The following is a 19416-nucleotide window of genomic DNA, read 5'->3' as shown; positions in this document are numbered from 1 at the left end:
TTTGGCTATCAAAGTCATGTAACCCCAATGTTATTACAATTCTAAGATTTCTAAAATTCATTAAAAATAAGTTTTGACATATCTTTTCAAAGTAAAAGGTGTGCATCATGTAGAAATGCCTGCCAGACAATGTGAACAAAGATTTGGGTGTCAAAGTCACTTAACCCCAATGTTATTACAATTCTAAGATTTCAGAAATTCATTAAAAATAGGTTTTGACATATTTGTTCAAAGTAAAAGGTGTGCATCATGTAGAAATGCCTGCCAGACAATCTGAACAAAGATTTGGCTATCAAAGTCATGTGACCCCAATGTTATTACAATTCTAAGATTTCAGAAATTCATTAAAAATAGGTTTTGACATATTTGTTCAAAGTAAAAGGTGTGCATCATGTAGAAATGCCTGCCAGACAATGTGAACAAAGATTTGGGTGTCAAAGTCACTTAACCCCAATGTTATTACAATTCTAAGATTTAAGAAATTCATTAAAAATAGGTTTTGACATATTTGTTCAAAGTAAAAGGTGTGCATCATGTAGAAATGCCTGCCAGACAATGTGAACAAAGATTTGGGTGTCAAAGTCACTTAACCCCAATGTTATTACAATTCTAAGATTTCAGAAATTCATTAAAAATAGGTTTTGACATATTTGTTCAAAGTAAAAGGTGTGCATCATGTAGGACTTCCTAACAAATTATCTGAACCATGATTTTGTTGAAAAAGTCATGTGACCAAAAGGTTATTCAATTTCTTAGATTTCAAAAAATCTTCAAAAATACACTTTGAGGGAAAATTTCAAAATAAAATTTGTGCATCGTGTAGGAATGTCCAATGGACCTTGTGATGTATTTTGGTGTGTCCAGGTATTTTTTTCTAGGAGATATTGCATTTTTTTAAAAATGCAATCTGTAATTTGTGGGTCCCTAAAAATGTTGAATATCCATCTGGGTGAATATCCAACCTGAATCCAACTCCACCGCGGTCCAACACCTACTGGTTTGGTAACAGAGGGTTTTCTTACATTGTTAATTAAAAAAAATATATAGCCTAGGCTACATTAAGTTGAATAAGTTGGGTCTGCGTCTGTCGGACCCTCTCCATGCAACACCTGCTGCTGCTTAGTTGGCCACAACTACTATTAGCACAATAACTTGTTTATCTTATTTTTTTTCCCTTCCCTTTTTCACTTTATCAAATTATTTGTTTGCTTTGCTATAAATAAACAATATAACCTAATGCTGCATTCACACTGAGAGAAGCCAAGCTAATGGTTTGCTTGGTAATTCAATGTATTCTCTATGCAAACCAGCTTTGTCTGTATGTGAACATTACTTTTCCCTTTTATCTATTTCTAAATTCTCCGCAACGCGCTGCCGCTGCGTAATTGCGCACACATTGTGTACAGAGGTGTTGGTTTCGTAAGAGGGAGAAAGCAGCTGTGACCACAGACTGGCTGCGGCGGTACAGTATCGGATAACATCAGAATGATTTGGCAATGAACAACAGCAGCACATCCTCCTGTGTTCAGTAATGTGGGTGTTGGCAGTTGGCACCGGCCGTCCGTCCCAAAACTCCTCTGCCAGCCCATTGTTACTCTACTGTATTTTAAGGAAGTTGATTCCATAGCAGAGCAGTCAGTCAGTCAGTCACCATCTCCCCCTCAAGACGTCAAGCCAAGGTGAAACATTATAAGGTAAGTTTTACCTGTTAAGTCCATGTGTTGGTCGTCACCTTAAATGGCATTTTCGGTTGAATTAGTTGGATTTTGAAGTTCCAGAATGCTATTTTATCCCTTATTTAGGTTAACTGAAGCGCTGTCTTGGTACATTTACAGTAGCTTACAGTCAGTGTCGTGTGTGTGTGACACGGATGACAACTGGTATTTTGACAAGCTGTTCTGTATGTGAGGTGTGTAGCAGCCTACCTACATACCAACCGGTTTTGTGTCTATAGCTTTTATTATACAGTAATTATACAGTAGATGAAACGCTGTTAACGCATGACAAATTCATATCTAGACCACAAGAACCATAGGTTGTCATCTGTAACCTAAACCTGTAAACACAGGTTTACAGATGCCACATAGAGGCTATCGGCCTATCAGTCAAATTATATGATATCCCAAACATCCTATTAACCAATAGATTTTTTTCCTTCTTACTTTTCTAAAGTTATTATTTATTTGTGTGGTTGCCACTATTGTTGTTATCTTCCAACTTTATAGCACTTTACAGAGTAGGCTATACCCCAAAAGAGTTCAATGGAGGAGTGGTGCAAGCTTGTGAATTGGTCAAGCTTCACATGACATTTTGTCGATGCATACTATAAATAGGCAACCACTTGCAATTTCCCAAGATTTCACCTTTAGTTACCTTTTTTATCTGAACTATGTATAGCCTATGTTAGAACTTAGAATGTATCTTCTATAGCCTACTTAGCATAGAGGCAATATGTCTCTTTGACACTTTCAAAAAGCATGTTTTAATTTAAATACTTTGTATATGTAGGTAAATTACTATGAAGAAGAAGTACTGTTAGTTAAAAAGAAGAAGTTGAATTATGACACGAAGTATATTTTGCGTCCAAATGATACCTCACACCCTGCAATGTGTCCTCCTGTCTATGACAAGCAGCTGGTCTCAACCTGTCTTAGACCAGTGGTTCTCAAACCTTTGCATGTGAGTGATCCCCAAATTAATATGCATTTGGCCACAGACCCCCATCTGGAAATATGGGGTACATACTACACTGATGTTAAAAAAAAGAAAAGAAAAGAAAAAATATTTAAAAGCATTCACCTTTTCCATTTCAAAATGTTTTGAAAATAACAGATCTAAGATTCTCAAACTGGCAATTTATATAGGGGTCAAAGTTCTTAAACTTTTGATGCTATGTTAACCGATTTCGCTGAGGACTCTCGGACTTCTCCCACTTTGAGAACCACTATCCTGAAGCAGTGGTTTTCAACCTTTTTCATGTCAAGGTCCATTATTTATTCAGCATTTGAGCCACAGAACACCATTTGATGAGATGTAGCCTCTCAGACCCAAAAGGTTTATACGTTTCATTGTCATTGGATAAGAATTTGTCCACAATTCCATGCTGTATTGATGTGGTACGAGAGATAACAGGCAAACGTTGAACAAGCACAATTCTTCTACATTCTCTAATTGTGTAGACTTCTTGTAAATTAAGTAATGCAGATGTTTAACAATTATATGTAACTCTTGAGTGAAGGGTTCATTTGATTTCATTTTACGCTCTCAAGCGATACAGATCGATAACTCTCCATCATTTAGCTGGGGACCACCTGGAACCCCCTCTAGGATCACTGGTGGTCCCCAGACCACTGGTGGATAACCACTGCCCTAAAGTACTCTGTGTCCTTACATGACAAGCAGCTGGTCAACGTGTGTTATTTAGACAAACACAAAATAGGCTACAGTACGTTCTGGTTCAACTGGTTATAAGTAGATGTCCAGATTAGTGAAATGGAATGATGATGACTCATTTATCTGTGGAACAATCTACTAGATGAACTCCATGGAGGCCAACGTTCAGACCAACCATGCCTGCTGCAAGACGCCCAAGCTGGGCGCCGGATGTGACATCCCTGGCCTGCTGGACGGCATCCCACCTGACACCCTCAGCAAGGTGAGTCCCCTTGTCTCCATGAAAAAGATAGGGCACGCACTTCCGTGGCCTAGGTGCAGGACAAACAGCAGTATCACAAGAAGAAATGAAGTCTTCACACTGGTAATAATGCAAAAACTCAGGTGTATTTGTATTGCTGTTAGGGCTGTCACAATTATTACATAATCGTCTAATCGCAATTATTTGACATAATCGCGATTATCTTTCATAATCGTCATAATTGTGAATGTTTAAAATGTTTCATTTATATATTTTTTTTAAGTAAAAAATTGTGGAAATAGACATTTTTCGCATCGCGACGCGTTGTGAGCTTGTAGATCGGCTATTTCCACTATCAATGTTATTTTTTAAGTAGAAAGTTGTCAAATATGTCCATAATTTCTTTGTATATTTAGGTTATTTGTCGTATCTGCCATGTGTAACTTCAAAGCCTAAAAGCCAAACAGAAATGTAATTATCAATGACAAAAACACAATTAAATCGTTAATCGCAATTATTTGAGTGATGTAAAATGTCATATCGTGACAGCCCTAATTGCTGTCAAAGCTTTGATCACTCAGTGACTTGTATAGGTCCTGATTTAGATCACTGAGGGATCGAAACGTACTTGAGAACAATAAACATACAGTGGAGCTTTTGCAGCATTACCATTGTGCAGACCTTATTTGTTCATAAGTCCCCTTGTCCTGCCTCCGATCATCAGCCCATCCTCACTGCTCCCACACATACCATCAAGTCTTGCTGAAAACCAGTCAAAGCTTCCGTTACGGTGATTGTTTTATATATCGTTGCTGTCGGGCAGAAACCTCATATATTCACTTTTTGTGTTTTCTTTAGTGTAAATTAACACCCTAAAGTCCCTGTTCTGGAGAGAATATTCAGCAAAAAAAATGGCAGATCTACAATCTCACTATTTGGCAAATATATTTGGTGTACGGGGGGGGGGGGGGGGCAAGTCAAGTCAACTAAGTATATAGATTCATTTGTGGTTGACTTGTACAGTAAGTGAAACTACAGGATGATACTACTTTTGTATAAAAAACGACTCCCATAGCTGATGGATGTGATACCAGTACAACCAACTGACCATAAAGACAATAGATCAGCTGGTTTCATCCCCAAGGTGTGGTGGGTACTCCCAGATCTCCCAGTTCAATCACCACATGAGCTGGACCTATTCCAGTTGTACTGGATCTATTCCAGTTGTACTGGACCTATTCAGTTGTACTGGATACAACAGACCGCTGTTGAGAGGGATGGTAGTTAGAGGCACCAGGTGATCTCTGATCTGACAGTGAGTCAGTTGTACACAAAGACCCCGCGGTCTAGCACAGTAAGGACGGGTGAGGTGACTGTCTTTTCTGTGTTGGCACCAGAGTTGTTGAACAAACTCCCTTTGAGGGTCAAAACTGTCCCCACCCCTAGGGACTTTTAAAAACATCCTTAAGACCTACCTTTTTACAGTAGAGCAACCCTAGGTTCACTTGTTGTTTTGTATTTTTTGTGGGTTGTTTGTGTCTTTCTTTGGACTGCGCCCCGGGCCAGTGTAATAACTGGATGGGGGAACACTACAAATCCTGAACCTATGAACCCATGAACCTATGAGGCAAAGGGGGAAAATATTTTGTCAGAAATAAATAAACAGTGAAAAGATTAGATCAATCTTAACCAGTTGAATCCTTTGTATTTAGTTGACTAGAGTCCCCCATGGGTCTTTGCTAGGCCCCTTTCTTTTCCTCCAACCTCTACTACAAATATCTTCTACAAAAATAGGCTATCAACATGTCACGTTTGTTGTGATGCGTTGTTGTGACAGTGAGCTTGTAGATCAGGTATTTTGGCCAAATGCTCACCCCAACAGGAGTTGTGTTCAAGTGGTTAATTACCATATGTTTCCTTAGTAAATATAATACATACTGTAGTCTATGCATATACACCATTTACAATAACAGTTTTGAAGGCATCTGGAAAACACTTTCAAGGGAGGTACTCATAATATTCATGACCATTTCTGAAATACTATTGAAAATCCTTTTCTATTATTATTATTACTGTATTAGTCTGAAATGTAAACAGCACATCCAGGCACTGTAAGACATTAATGCTAAAAGGATAACACAAAAAGGTCCTGGGGCCGTGTTTCCATTGTGGTCCTATGTATTCAATTCATCAACACAGCATACCACCAACATGTAGAATGCCCTGACACCATCCATTGAAGGCGCTCATTCCGGTTGTTTTTTTGTTAAATAAACAATGTGGACATCGTGATTCGTCTCACATCCTGCATTGGATGGTGTCAGGGCATTCTACATGTTGGTGGCAGAGCAGTAGTAGAATCTTCCCATGTTTGTTCTAAATGTGGGTGGTACCAGATCATGGTTGCTCCCTCTAGTGTTGTGGCTGTGGGTGTCACTCACTTTGGAGAAGTAGTTAGACAGGTATGAGGGTGTTGAGGACACTGTATCTTTGACTTCCGGTATTTTAAATACCACTGCATGTACTCCGAGCTCCGTTACTGTAAGGTTCTGAGTTTGACATGCTAGTGAATTGACATTATTGCCTGCCATTCTTAAGGTGGCCTGCAGGGGACAGGCTGGTGTCAGCTCTGGGGGTTGAGATTGTTTTAGCAAATTCCCACATTTTGTGGAATCAATAGTGGGAAACCGTATTCTAGAAATGTTGTTTGTTTTCTCAAATAAATATTTTTGGGCAATTTTCTATACATTTCAATATATGATTTAAATGTTTTGGTATCGGGTTGACATTTTGAGGAGACAAATTAACCTTGAGACATTGGTGGGGGTAAAACCAAAAATAATAGGTGTGAGCGTGTCTTTACTTCTGTCTCTCAGGTAAATATGACATGTCCCTTTAAGAGATATAGCCTGCTGCAGTCATGACTGAGGCATGCTGGTGGGCCACGCCACGCCCCCCTATGCTGGGACCAGCATGCAGAGACAAGACAAAATAATATATCGTCGTTGTCGGGTGGAAACCTTGTATGTCCAAAACCTTCCTTTTTTATTATTTTAAAAACGATTTAAAATAGTGAAAATGGCCGATCTACAAGCACACAACGCCTCGCGATGTGCTTGTAGATCTGCTATTTTCACTAGTTCTGCGTGACAGTCTTGTATGATGAAGCAGGGCTTTACTTTACCAAAAAAACTTACAAATTTGAAACTTGGAGATACGAGGTTTCTGCCCGACAGTGACGATATACTGTACCTGAGAGAGAGAGATAGAGAGAGAGAGAGAGAGAGAGAGAGAGAGAGAGAGAGACTGTACCAGCTACAATAGAGAGCAGGGGGGGAGAGGTGGATGAGGATTGAGGGGCCTGGACAGGAGTAGAGTGAGAGAGATGGAATTCCTGCTGCAGAATTGAGGGAGAAAATCTTTATGCACAATAGTTAAAAAACACAAAGAGGCTCGTGGAGATTGACTCACAGTGACAGAAGAGAAGAGGAAATGTGTAAGAGAGAGCAGAAATTAAGACATAGTGGAGGAACAATCAAAGATGTACGGTTGGACAGAACCAACAAGACAGGACGAGACCTGAACAGACATGTCTGTTGGAAAAGTACCATAACTGAGAGAAAGACATGGAGAATAGTGAGAATAGGTTCATTACCGTAGATGCATTCATAAATCAGAGCTGCATACGGTGTCTTGAACATAAACAAATCCAGGAGGTAAAAGTTTAATGTGTCAGATTATTAGCAACCAACAAACTATAAAATAGTTAAATTAAAAACTGTCCCTATTTGGGGGATGTTATTAGGAAAACGTCTTGACACATTTTCACAAATAATAAAAAGGTTAAATAGCCTACAGTATGTACAAGGCAACCTCACCCTGTTGCGAGGCATTGTGAGCTTATAGGGTGGCTATTTTTGTTAAAGTGGCACTATGTAACTCTTCTTTAGGAATAAAATATCATTTTACATTTCACAATTCTAAAGTGTCCTAAAACAAAAGCACCCACCCTTTTACATGATGTCTGTTTTTACATCGTCAGAATAAATGTGAACAAACAGGTTTATTTCAAATCTATGTTATGCTGGAACTTGTCTCAAGGTTTTATTTGTCACATGCTCATGCAAGTATGTGCAGTCAGTGAGATGTTGGCGTGGGATGCTCTGCCAGACTGTTAATATAATAAAAAAACAGGATAATACAAGTATGTAATAAAAGTTATAATATGTGGGGTATTAAATAGTAATAAAAAAGTAATTAAGTATTATATTTCTGTATTATTTCAAATAGCAGCCGGTATCAAATGCTGCAATGTTGTTAGTTTGCATATTATGATCAAAACTACCACCATTGTGTCATAGGACACATAGAACACCATTGTGTCACAACAGTTGTGAACTTGTAGATCGGCTATTTTCACTAGTTTTAGTCCCGGGGAGACATATTAAACATGTTTGGAAACCACTGCTTTAAAATGTATATGTGTGAGATTGTTTTGTTTGGACTTGAACACTTTTCTTTGTGGGCTTATTTTTCTACCCGCCAGTAAGGAAACAGGAAAACAGTCCATCTATGGTGGAACATTGTATCTACAGTCCCCAGAGTGCAATATGTGTTGAAATGTCTCAGCCAACAGCCAAACAATACCACTTCCTACAGAAGATTTCAATACACTGGCACACACCCCTGTCATCATACATCTTTCAGATCAATTTGACAATAGTGCCATCTAGTGGCTGACTGGGGTCAAGTGTGGGGGACAAAACCCGAAAATGACTAAACCCCTGGACTTCATAGAATAGCCTAAAGCGATCATTCTCCCTTAATAAGGCTTTTGTTTTGATCTTACTATAATAGATTCCACTGCAACCAGCATCATTGGATAATAATAATCCTATTTTAAACTTTCGACTTTCCCTGGTGGGAGTTGACTTAAAGTTGTAATTAAATCGACTGAGTCGACCTGTCACTGACTGTGTGTGTGTGTGTGTGTGTGTGTGTGTGTGTGTGTGTGTGTGTGTGTGTGTGTGTGTGTGTGTGTGTGTGTGTGTGTGTGTGTGTGTGCGTGTGTGCGTGCGTGCGTGCGTGCGTGCGTGTGTGTGGTTGTTGTCATGACCCTCATCAAAAAAAAAAAGAGGACATGGTTGAGTCACTGGAGTATGATGCCAGTTCAAACAAAAGAGGACATGGTTGAGTCACTGGAGTATGATGCCAGTTCCTAATAAATAGGTTATATGGTGTAGAGGTTATCGCATCTGTTTTTATATGCAAAGGGTCATGGGTTCCATCCCCAGAAGAACCTTTGCTTTAGTGTTTCATGGTAACATGATGGTTGTAGATTATTCGTTCTCTGTCTGAGAGTCAGTCATTTTAAGTAACTTTGAGGACCCCCATGAAGTACCCAAATTGTGAGTCACAAGACCCCACTTTGAGAACCACTGCACTAAATCATACAACCTGTTTTTGTTAGGTTCTATGGTGTAGTGGTTATCACGTCTGCTTTACACGCAGAAGATCCTGGGTTCAATCCCCAGTAGAACCAGTCTTGTAATGTGATGGTTGATTCGCTGACTCTGGGAGTCAGCTTTACTAAGATCCTTAAGTAACTTTGAGGACACCCATGAAGAACTCAAGTTGTTGCAGTGGTTCACTGTTGAGAACTGCTGCACCATACAACGGTTTTTGCTATTCAGTATGCAGACTATCATGTCTGAAGCCAGGCAGCAAAACCGGGCCCCACTACACCACCATAGAACTTGTTTGCAATTTGTTGTGCTGACTGTCTAGTCATTATCACATCTGAACTTTCTCATCTAATAGGTTCTATGGTGTAGTGGTTATCACATCTGCTTTACGCGCAGAAGGTCCTGGGTTCAATCCCCAGTAGAACCAAGTACTGAGTTTGTTAACTTTACCACAAGAAATCTATGGTAATTGCCAATGCATGTTGAGATGTCGTGTGTGTACATCCCTCTCTTCATGTCTCTTCTCTCTCTCTTCAGGTGGAGGAGTACCTGCAGCCGTTCTGTCTGTCAGAGGCCAAGCTGAAGGAGGTGTGTGTGCGGTTGAGGAGAGAGATGCTGAGGGGTCTGGGCAAACACACGCACAACCGCGCTGCTGTCAAGATGCTGCCCACCTTCGTGAGAGCCACGCCCGACGGGACAGGTACCGTACACAGACACAGCCACTGGTGCTTTCGTATTTTCTTTTCAGGTTGGATGGTCATTTATTTACCCTTTCACACTCTGCATCCTTCTATAGATAGGGACAGTACAGGTACCGTACACACACAGCAGCACCCCTCCCTTTCACTCTCTGCATCCTTCTATAGCATGGGTATTCAACATGGGGTCCGGGACCCCTAGGGGTTCCTCAGAGTTACTACAGGGGGTCCTCCAAATCTTTGAGTGATAGAAAGTTTTTTCTTTTCTCCTATTTTATATTAACCACTTGAACCCTAGTGTCCATATTCTGAGAACTTTAGGCAAAAATGGCAGATCTTGTAGACCGGCTATTTTCGGCAAAGAGTTTTGTTGTAGAGGAGAAAAAGAGCAGACTAAGTACAGAGTGAAAGGTCAAGTTTATTAAGTAATGACGTTTCAAGTGGTTAAATATCTGAAAACACAAATTGACATGAATCCAAAATACACAGACGACTGTGTTGTCAAACAATGAAACTATATGGAGTCTATGAAAAGGTTGTGGGGTCCCTGCTTCATCTCTCTCCCAACTAAGGGGTCCTTGGCCTGAAAACGTTGAAGACCCCTGTTCTATAGAGTAGGGACAGGTACCGTACACACACAGCAGCACCCCTCCCTTTCACATCCTTCTATCCACAATTTTCCCCGGGGGTTTACTGGAGACTATCAGGACCAAACTTCCGGGTTTAACAGCAGACATACAAGCTCACGTCGCCTCGCAGATGCAACCCGTTGTGAGCTTGTAAATCGGCGGCGGAAGATCGGTGCAAACGTCTGCGCAATGCACTATGGGGCGTAGGAAAATTGTGGATAGAGTAGTGCTTCTCAACGGAGGTCTTGCAGGGATCCCCAGGGGCTTTCCCTAGCAAAACGAGACAACCCATTTAGTCTGATTATTTATTTTCTTTCAGGAAATCGTATATGTATTTTTTATTATTATTATTTCTTCCTGTTGCTATACATTGCAACATCTAAAATTACACAGATGCTTTCCCGGTTTCAAAGGTATAACAACACATATAGGCTTTCCTGGTCTTAATGGGTTAATATGGCATCAAGAGCAGTTTAGCTACTTTAACCCTACAGTATGTACGATCTGCTATTTAATTATTATTCTTTTCTTCTTTACTTTTGGAATAGGATTACCAAATAAATATCATTATCAATATGACCCTAACATGAAAAGGTTTGAGAACCACTGTTTCATGTAGTCATATTATGCAGATTACAGAGAACATTTATGCTTTGCACAACGAACTCAATCAATTGCTTTCACTGGGAATTGAACCCAAGACCTTCTGTGTCTACTGCAGACGTGATAAGCACTACACTACAGAACCTCTTTGTGACCTCAACCCAGACATGATAGCTACTGCACCTTAGAACTTGTTTTGCTGACTGGGTTCACACTGGCAGTCTCTGTTGGTCAGGGAATCCCCACGGTTTTTCAGCACAGGACCCAATTGTGGAACAGGTTCTATGGTGTAGTGGTTATCACGTCTGCTTTACACGCAGAAGGTCCTGGGTTCAATCCCCAGTAGAACCAGTTTGATTCTTTGTATTTCTCTGAGTTGGCCACAGCAATATCTCTGGCCAACACATGTCAAGTTGCCAATTCCCCTTGTTGCTTTGTGGACAGTGCTGGTTCTCTGCTATGGAGTTATTGTCTCCCTGAAACTTCCTTTTCCAGAGAATAGTTCAGTTTTCATGTCATTTGAGACATCAGTGCTAACCAGTGTGCTATAGCCTCAATCAGCAACAGGGCCCATCCCCACTTCACCTAGACAAGACATGAATGCTAGAGTCTGGAACTACACATCCTGAAAGCCGAGAATGGAAGCTGTCATCTGTTGGTCATTTAGGTTCACGAAAACATATTTTAAAACGTCTTTACACTTTATTTTAGAATTTACATTTCTGATAAGCAGCAAGCTATATTAGTTTGTATTTATATTAGGACGAATTTGTGCCACTGTACGGACAAAACGGAAGCAGGCAGGAGGCGTCACATTTGCCTTATCCTCTGATCATTTTCAGACTGTATGAAAACATTAGAAAATTGTGGCAGACAACAGTCTGGCTCACGAGACTACCTATGCTGTGTCTGGCTGAAGATTCTACATGGTATTAAAAAAGAAAAGAGGAACGCCCACACACTGTGTTTATATGCTCCAAAAACTCACTTTTATTTTAGGCAACTGCAACGTTTCAACTTCGCATCTTCAATTGGCATGATGAAGACGAAACGTTGCAGTTGCCTAAAATAAAAATGAGTTTTTGGAGCATATAAACAATGTGCGGGCGTTCCTCCCCTTCCATTGTCTGATACCTTTATGTCCAGCAACTGGCCTGAACATAGGCTTGAGATGTGCACACAATTTTGTCTATTGATTGCGGAGTTGACATTTTCTCACTCTGTTTATGTGGGTGTGCTGTACCTCCACTAAGACAGATGCATTTTAGCGACCATCCCTTTAAGCATTTATAATATATTAACACAGACAAACTCTGTAATTGGTTCTACTGGGGATTGAACCCAGGACCTTCTGCGTGTAAAGCAGACGTGATAACCACTACACCATAGAACCTGCTTGATACCTGCATTGATCAGGGGTTCCGACAGCTAAGCCAAGTCAATAAGCATATAAATATGTAAACAATTAATGAATTAATTATCGCTTAGTGGTTATCACTCCTGCTTTACACCCAGAGGGTCCTGGGATCAATTCCCAGTAGAACCTGTTGCAGGGTTTATTTGCTTGTGCATCTCCTTAGCTTATAATGCATGTCGTCAAGACATCAGTTGGTATGTGGCCAGTGCTGTTTTCCTGGTGTATTATGTTAGTGTGGTTGGCTCACTGAAAGAGAACTACAATTCAAATGCCTGCAACTTTTCAAACTCCTCACCCTTTACCAGATGTTCATGCTAGCATGTCTTTTACATTCAGTCATATCATGTACAGAGGCTCAGTCAGGCTGCACTGTACATTGAACTAGTCAGGTATCCTACATGATACTGTAGTACACAGTAAAATCCTCTGTGTTGATTTAACTCAAGGGATTGTCCAGATGGACCCTCCATGGGTCCATTTGATTACATTTGAAGAAATGAGAAATTCATAATAGGTTTCATGCCGGTCTTTATTGTTATCTTTGTTGTCATGTGTACAGGTACATAAGAGCAAAAGTTGTTGACCCCTGTATCAGATTTGTGTTGTTAAAATGTTTAAATTAATGCAACACTTTACAATTTACAAGCTCTTGACACATCGCAATAAATAGCCAATGTATATGTTTAAAGTCGCTTCTTTTGGGCTTGTTTTCATAGACCTCGTTGCTTATTTCTCTTGCAAAATCTGGCAACAGTGCCTCCAACCCCAGCTCATAGTGGGAACACCTGGTGGGGGTTGATCAGTCTACTGTTCACGCTTTGAATTCTTCTTTTCAAAAACCTCTCTCAGTGAGCGAAGATTCTGAAGAAACTGTTGTACAGGACGTTGTGGCCAGATCTCACAGGCACAGTGTCCAGACTGTGTTGGTCCCGGCTGTAGAGAAGAGTTATTGCATTATTTCCAGCAAATAATGAACTTTTGATCACTATTTAAAGGGTGTGTACTAGGGCATTCACTTGATATTCGGATATTCGAATATTCGAAATACAAAGTCACTATTCGACGTTGCTCACCGAAGTCGAATATTCTTTTTTTTTTTTTTTTTCGTTTTCTCTTTAAAAAATATATAGTTTATAAAGCTTGGCGAGATTGGAAGTCATAAGAATGAGTTGTCAATGCCCCTACATGCTCACAATGTGAGGCGTTGTGAGCATGTAGATCGGCTATTTTCACAATGTTTCGCCTCTTGCTTAATTAATATTTGACAGTTTGGACAGTTTGGACAGTCCTGTCGAATATTCGACTATTCGAATACTTTGAGGTCGAATAATTAGAATACTAAAAATCACAAGTCGTTAATGCCCTAGTGTGTACTGTGTAAGTGATGTTTATTTGTTACGATGAGTGTCAAACAGCTCTATAATCTGATAGTAATCATTGCTATAGGGTGCGTTCGGAAATGCGCACTCAACGCACTGGTGTGCCATGTTGTCGTTCGTTTATTCCGTGCACTTGGTGCGTTGTCGTTCGGAAATCCAGTGCGTGGCGCACCGGTGTGCTGAGTGCACGCACTCACCGACCCTACTCAGAAGATGGGGTTTGATGGTGTGGTGCGTCAGTGCGGTGTTTTGATTGGCTGGTTTTCATGGCCATGTCTCGAGCGCTTCTCAGCTGTGAACAATGGAGGAAATGACCGCAAAATGCAGCATTTGCAGCTTCATTTGTCGTTTGGGTTTGATAGTTTCACACGCATCAACGTGTAAACTAACAGCATGAGGTATGCCAATGTTATGAATTACATCTCCTTTCAATATCAACGTTACGTTAGCAACTGCTGCTTTTCAGAAAGTTTACCTTCAGAGTTCAGAGTGAAAAAGTGCACAGCTGCCTCTTAAATGGTCGTTCGTAAATAAGCCACACTGAACGCACTCTACAACGTCACACCCACTGCACTCACTACACTGAGCACACACCCGGTGCGGGTTTCCGAACGCACCCATAGTTTGTTCAGTAACAGGGGGTCTCCCTGTCTCCCCGGCTATTTACGGTAGTAAACAGAAGATACATTTTCAGCTCGGGATACCAATTTCTTACATTCAGGAGGAGAGAGAACTCAAACATCATACAGGATAAATAAATTAAGATTGTAAGTGATGAAACCAAAAGCAGACATCGTTTTTATGTGAACACTCTAAACATGATAAATAGATTATCTCTCCTGATTGGATGAAATTCGGTGCCCCTCTCGTAGGGCTGTCACAATTATTACATAATTGTCTTCAAAGCCTAAAAGCCAAACAGAAATGTAATTGTCAACGACGAAAACACAATTAAATCGCTAATCGCAATTATTTGAGTGACAATTAACCGTCATGTAAAATGTCATAATCGTGACAGCCCTACCCTCTCAGGTTTAATCAACCCAACACCACGTCTGTACGTTGTGCGCAGAGCTTAAATTGTATACTGTCATACAAAGTCCATTGTGATCCTATGAGCAATTATGTGACTTTTTTCAACTTTCAACCTAGCGTCCCTCTTTTGAGCAAGCGATTATTGGCGGAAATCTTCATTGTGTAGACTTCATAAGTCTTCATAAATGTAGAAAAATATCTACAATCTGCAATCTGCAGATATACTATAGGTAGATATAGTAGAGTTTTTTCAGTAATACTTTTTCAAATTGACTATAATGAATGTTGACAAAATATTGTTAAAAACTGTCTAGAACTCTCCAAAATCTTGATCTGCAATGAACTATAAAATCTGGGGCTCTAAATAGGACCATTTACTGTAAAATTTTAAATAAATAGGTGCTACATGCGTGATGCGTCACATATGACTGACATAATGGAAAACGTTGCGGATGAATTGCATAATTTTGTAATAATTTTGTACTTTCGTTTGTAGACCTTCATTCCTGGTAGTGGAAGGGTGAATACAGTGGAAACGGAGTACACAATCGCATTAATCAGCATGGCATAATGCAGTGCTGTCAGGGAATTCTTTGCTAAGTTACCTTAAAGATCGTCTCAGCTCTGGCTGTTAGCGTAATGCATTTGTGCTCACAGTATATTCCGGACAGTTCAGGAGCTATTCAGTATTCTTGTCAGTAAAATATTTATATATTAATACTTACATCTTGTGTTTTATTCAAGTAATGCCTCGTCTGGTCTATGCGGAAACGTTGATCCCCAGTGAGACTGCATGTAAGAATTACGGTGTTCAATTCAAGCTCAAAACACCTGCATATATCATTAATGCAGGAGTCCTGCGAACACAGGAAAAAGATAGTGATGGAAACTAAGTATGAAGAAATTATGCTCAGTAGAAATAGCATTTGAGAGTAATGTACATTCAAATATACAAAGCATAATTGTATAAAACCTTTGGAAATAATTAGTGTTTGAGTGGAATAATACTTCAAAAGTATGAGAAGTGGAACTTGGCAGAGAGAAAAAACAAGTGCAAAACAGAGAGTACAAATATTGTTATTGTTAAGTTATTTGTCATAATATCTGCCCTGTGCAATATTTGCATATTTGTATATTTGCAACAGAAATGTAATTTATATTCATATGTTCCAATATTCAACGCTAATAGTTTTTTATTAATTACTTGCATGACAATTAATCGTCAAGTAAAATGTCATGATCGTGTACATCAAGCAGGTACTCTTACCATCAGATTGGGAGTGTAGAATAGTTCCTTTGCATCCTATTTATACAGAAGAAAGCAGCTTATATTAGTGAGAATTGAAAAAAGTGTTTACAAATGGACAAAACATGTTTTTTTTTACCTACACATAAGGGCATCCCAATTAATTCAGGTGTGAACTCAGAGATAGGTGGAAGGTAGCCTGCTTGAAGGCAGCCTGAGAGGGTACAAATCCAAAATGTGTGAAAAGATGAAAAGATGCAAAGAGTGGAAGGGTGCTCCATGGTCAGGTTTCAGAGTTATGTTCAGCAGTGCTTTTGAAGAAGGGTGGAATGGTGAGAATCTGTATTGGCCATTCAATCTTTATCGGCCAGTCATTTGTAGTGGGCCAGGCCCGGCCCTCAGGATGCTTTCTGCCACCTTCTTCTCACTGTTATTTCCTGTTTCCTGTTTCCTATACCTGGGGCTAAAATACCCGTCCTCTTGACATATTCTCATCAAAAAATATTATTTTACAGCACCACTTTATGGTGAATATCACTTCCTAGGTGTGTAATATCCCTACTTTTTCAAATACTGTACGTGTATGTGGATACAGCAATGATAATTTCAGTCCCCCTACTGTACATGGGAATACAATGACACACTCAGTGCACATGTTAATTATTCCCAGTCATCCTCAGTGTTCCGATGGTAAGCGTTGCCAATGTCCGGCAGTTGCACACATTGATGAATTCCAATGCAAATTTTCTAGAAAAAGATGTGCCCAAAATAAATGTGCCCAAAATAGCGTCATGAATTGAACCCTAGTGTGCCTATTCTGGGTGAATATTCAGCAAAAATAGGTGAACGTCCAGCAAAAGTAGCAGATCATCAAGGTCACAACACATTGTGAGGGAGCCAAGGCTTAGTATAGAGCCCTGGGGGACACCAGTTAACAAAGGTTTCAGTGGTTAAATCAAATGTGCTCTTTCTTTATAACTGTGCACATGCCCTCTCAAAGGTCAGATGAAAAGGAAGGAAGACTATAAAAATATATATGACAGCAAAGAATAGGTATGAAGTGTATGTATTTTTATTTTAAAAGTTTGAATGAAGTTTCTAGGGTAAAGTACAGTATGAAGGACAAGATAGGGTCCAACATTTTGAGAAGAATAAATAAATAGTGGAATCAGTGTGCTCGCACTGATAACTTGCTGATAGTAATATAGAACTGGAGTACTTCGTTTAAATAAATGTTTGAGTATACACAACTACAAATAAAGTATATTTTCTGTTTAATATCAATGCATTATTTAGCATATTTACAAAAAACTACAAAGAGTTTGCGACATTTTCCTAAAGAAAGAAAAATAGATTTGCATTGTGACATGTTGTGGGCTTGTATAGGCTATCTACTTTTAACTTTCTTTTTTAAATAGAGCTTTACTGGATAATTCAATTTACTTTAAGTTTGTGTCCCTTTCCCTTTATGGTCGAGTGGAATGTGGAATGAAAGTAACAGGCTTAAAAAAAAGTAAACAGATACTAAAAAAAAGGTAGAGTACTAAGTAGATGCACTTTGTTGCTGTTTGCCACTGACAATGTACAGCAGATAATAAAATGTACTCTTACCTTCACATTGGGAGTGTAGAATACGTCATTTGAATCCTGTTTGTGTGGAAGAATGCAGATCTTATTAGTGAGAATTAAAGAATGTATTAGCAAATTACAAATTAGAATTTAACCTACACATAAGGGCATCCCAATTAATTCAGGTGTTAAATCAGAGATAGAGTTTCCTTGAAGGCAGTCGGAGAGGGTAAAAATCCAAAATGCATGAAAAGATGAATGGATGCAAAAAGTGGAAAGATGCTCCATGATCAGGTTGAGTAATGTTGTTGAAGAATGCTGAATTGAGACGTTGTCACGTGATGTTTTTCTTTTACTGGGGGGACGCTATTTTACTGGCATCACATGCACGTGCACACATGCACGCGTGTGGAGACAAGCTCTGACCAGCATTATAAAATATTTATTTTTAGTTTGATTCATTTTAGGTTTATGGGTGCATAAATAGTTAAGTCGTCGTACATTTTCCAAGGATGCTTTGATTTATGGAAATTTAGAAAGAAAGGTAGGATAATATAATGCATAGGCTATCAATAGAGGTGATGGTGGAAAAACGAAATTTGTATTTTGTCGTTGTAGTTACCTGTCTCTGTGTTCAGTTGTAATTACTCCCATGAACACACAGTCAACAAAGAGGAGAAAAGAACTCCTTTGCCCTGGCACCAATGCATTCTACTAAATGGAGAGACCAGGTGTTGCGCATTTGATGAGGTGTGGAGTGCCTAGTGCTAGCTTTTGTTTTCCTAAGTAGCTTACGGGGTGGGTGCAGTGTCATACAGAGATATTCATTTAAGTATTGACTGGTTATTATTAAAGATCTTAGTTACATTGCTTCAGTCATCAAATCAATTTCTGTACGCCTACTTTTTGTGTTTTAATGGCTTAAATTGTACCCATCATTTTCCATGCTATAAAGCAGGCCTGATACAAGTATCAAACATTCAAATTCAACAGAACACAGGAAATTACATCTACCTCAAAAAATATGAGGGGAGCACAAAATATGCTGACACTTTCACCACATGAACTTGAACACACTTCCCTATTCTAAGGAAGGGAAACCACGTGACCGCCGGGACCGGCCATGACGCTCCTATGGGTGCCAGAATTATGGAGCCGGCTAGAACTCATGAACAAACCTGGAAGAAACACTATTTATGAACGACTGAGACCTTTGTCATATAATCTGTATAATCACTTGCTTTTTGATGTGCACAGTGCATAATTAGAAAATAATAATAACAGTAAATAATAATAATTTCTGTCTCCGAAGTATCGCGAGATTTGGTTCACAGACAGGAAACGGTGGATAGTCTCGCGATACTGGCACCCATGGTGAGCTTCATGGCTGGACATGGCGTATCCCCGTTGTCACGTGATGTCCCTACCTCCCATTTACCTTGATTCTGGGGTGAATATTCAGTGAAATCAGCGGATCTGCAACCTCACAGTCACAACAACGTGTTATGTTACCATGCCACCATACTGCCCTACAAAGGCAGAGTGCAGTAACTACGTTTTCGAATTTCACCAAAAAATGGGTTTAAAAGTGTTACAGCTTATCAGCCAAATGAGATAAAGATATAAAAGTGATATTACACTGATTGTACATCTGTTCTTGAGGTAATTGTTCATCCCCCAATATCATGAAGGCTAATTTGACCGCTGGGCGACACAAATAAGTCAGGGGACCACGTACAGA

General features: G+C 39.6%; 1 protein-coding gene across 1 annotated transcript in view; it reads left to right on the top strand.

Moving 5' to 3' along the window:
- Positions 1–3535: 3535 nt before the first annotated feature.
- LOC308304659 (hexokinase-4-like) overlaps positions 3536–19416 on the top strand; it is a gene marked incomplete at both ends in the record, with an annotated part of 31182 nt that continues 15301 nt past the window's right edge. Inside the window, 2 exons of the mRNA XM_080749283.1 lie at positions 3536–3655; positions 9637–9799. Coding sequence (XP_080605409.1) covers positions 3536–3655; positions 9637–9799 — 283 coding nt within the window. The remainder of the gene's footprint in view (positions 3656–9636; positions 9800–19416) is intronic.

The sequence above is a fragment of the Nannobrachium achirus genome (assembly GCF_963921795.1).
Source record: "Nannobrachium achirus genome assembly, chromosome: 19".
In the NCBI taxonomy this organism is placed as follows: Eukaryota; Metazoa; Chordata; class Actinopteri; order Myctophiformes; family Myctophidae; genus Nannobrachium; species Nannobrachium achirus.
The sequence above is the reverse complement of the archived record's forward strand: the minus strand, read 5'-3'. Positions and strand labels throughout refer to the sequence as shown.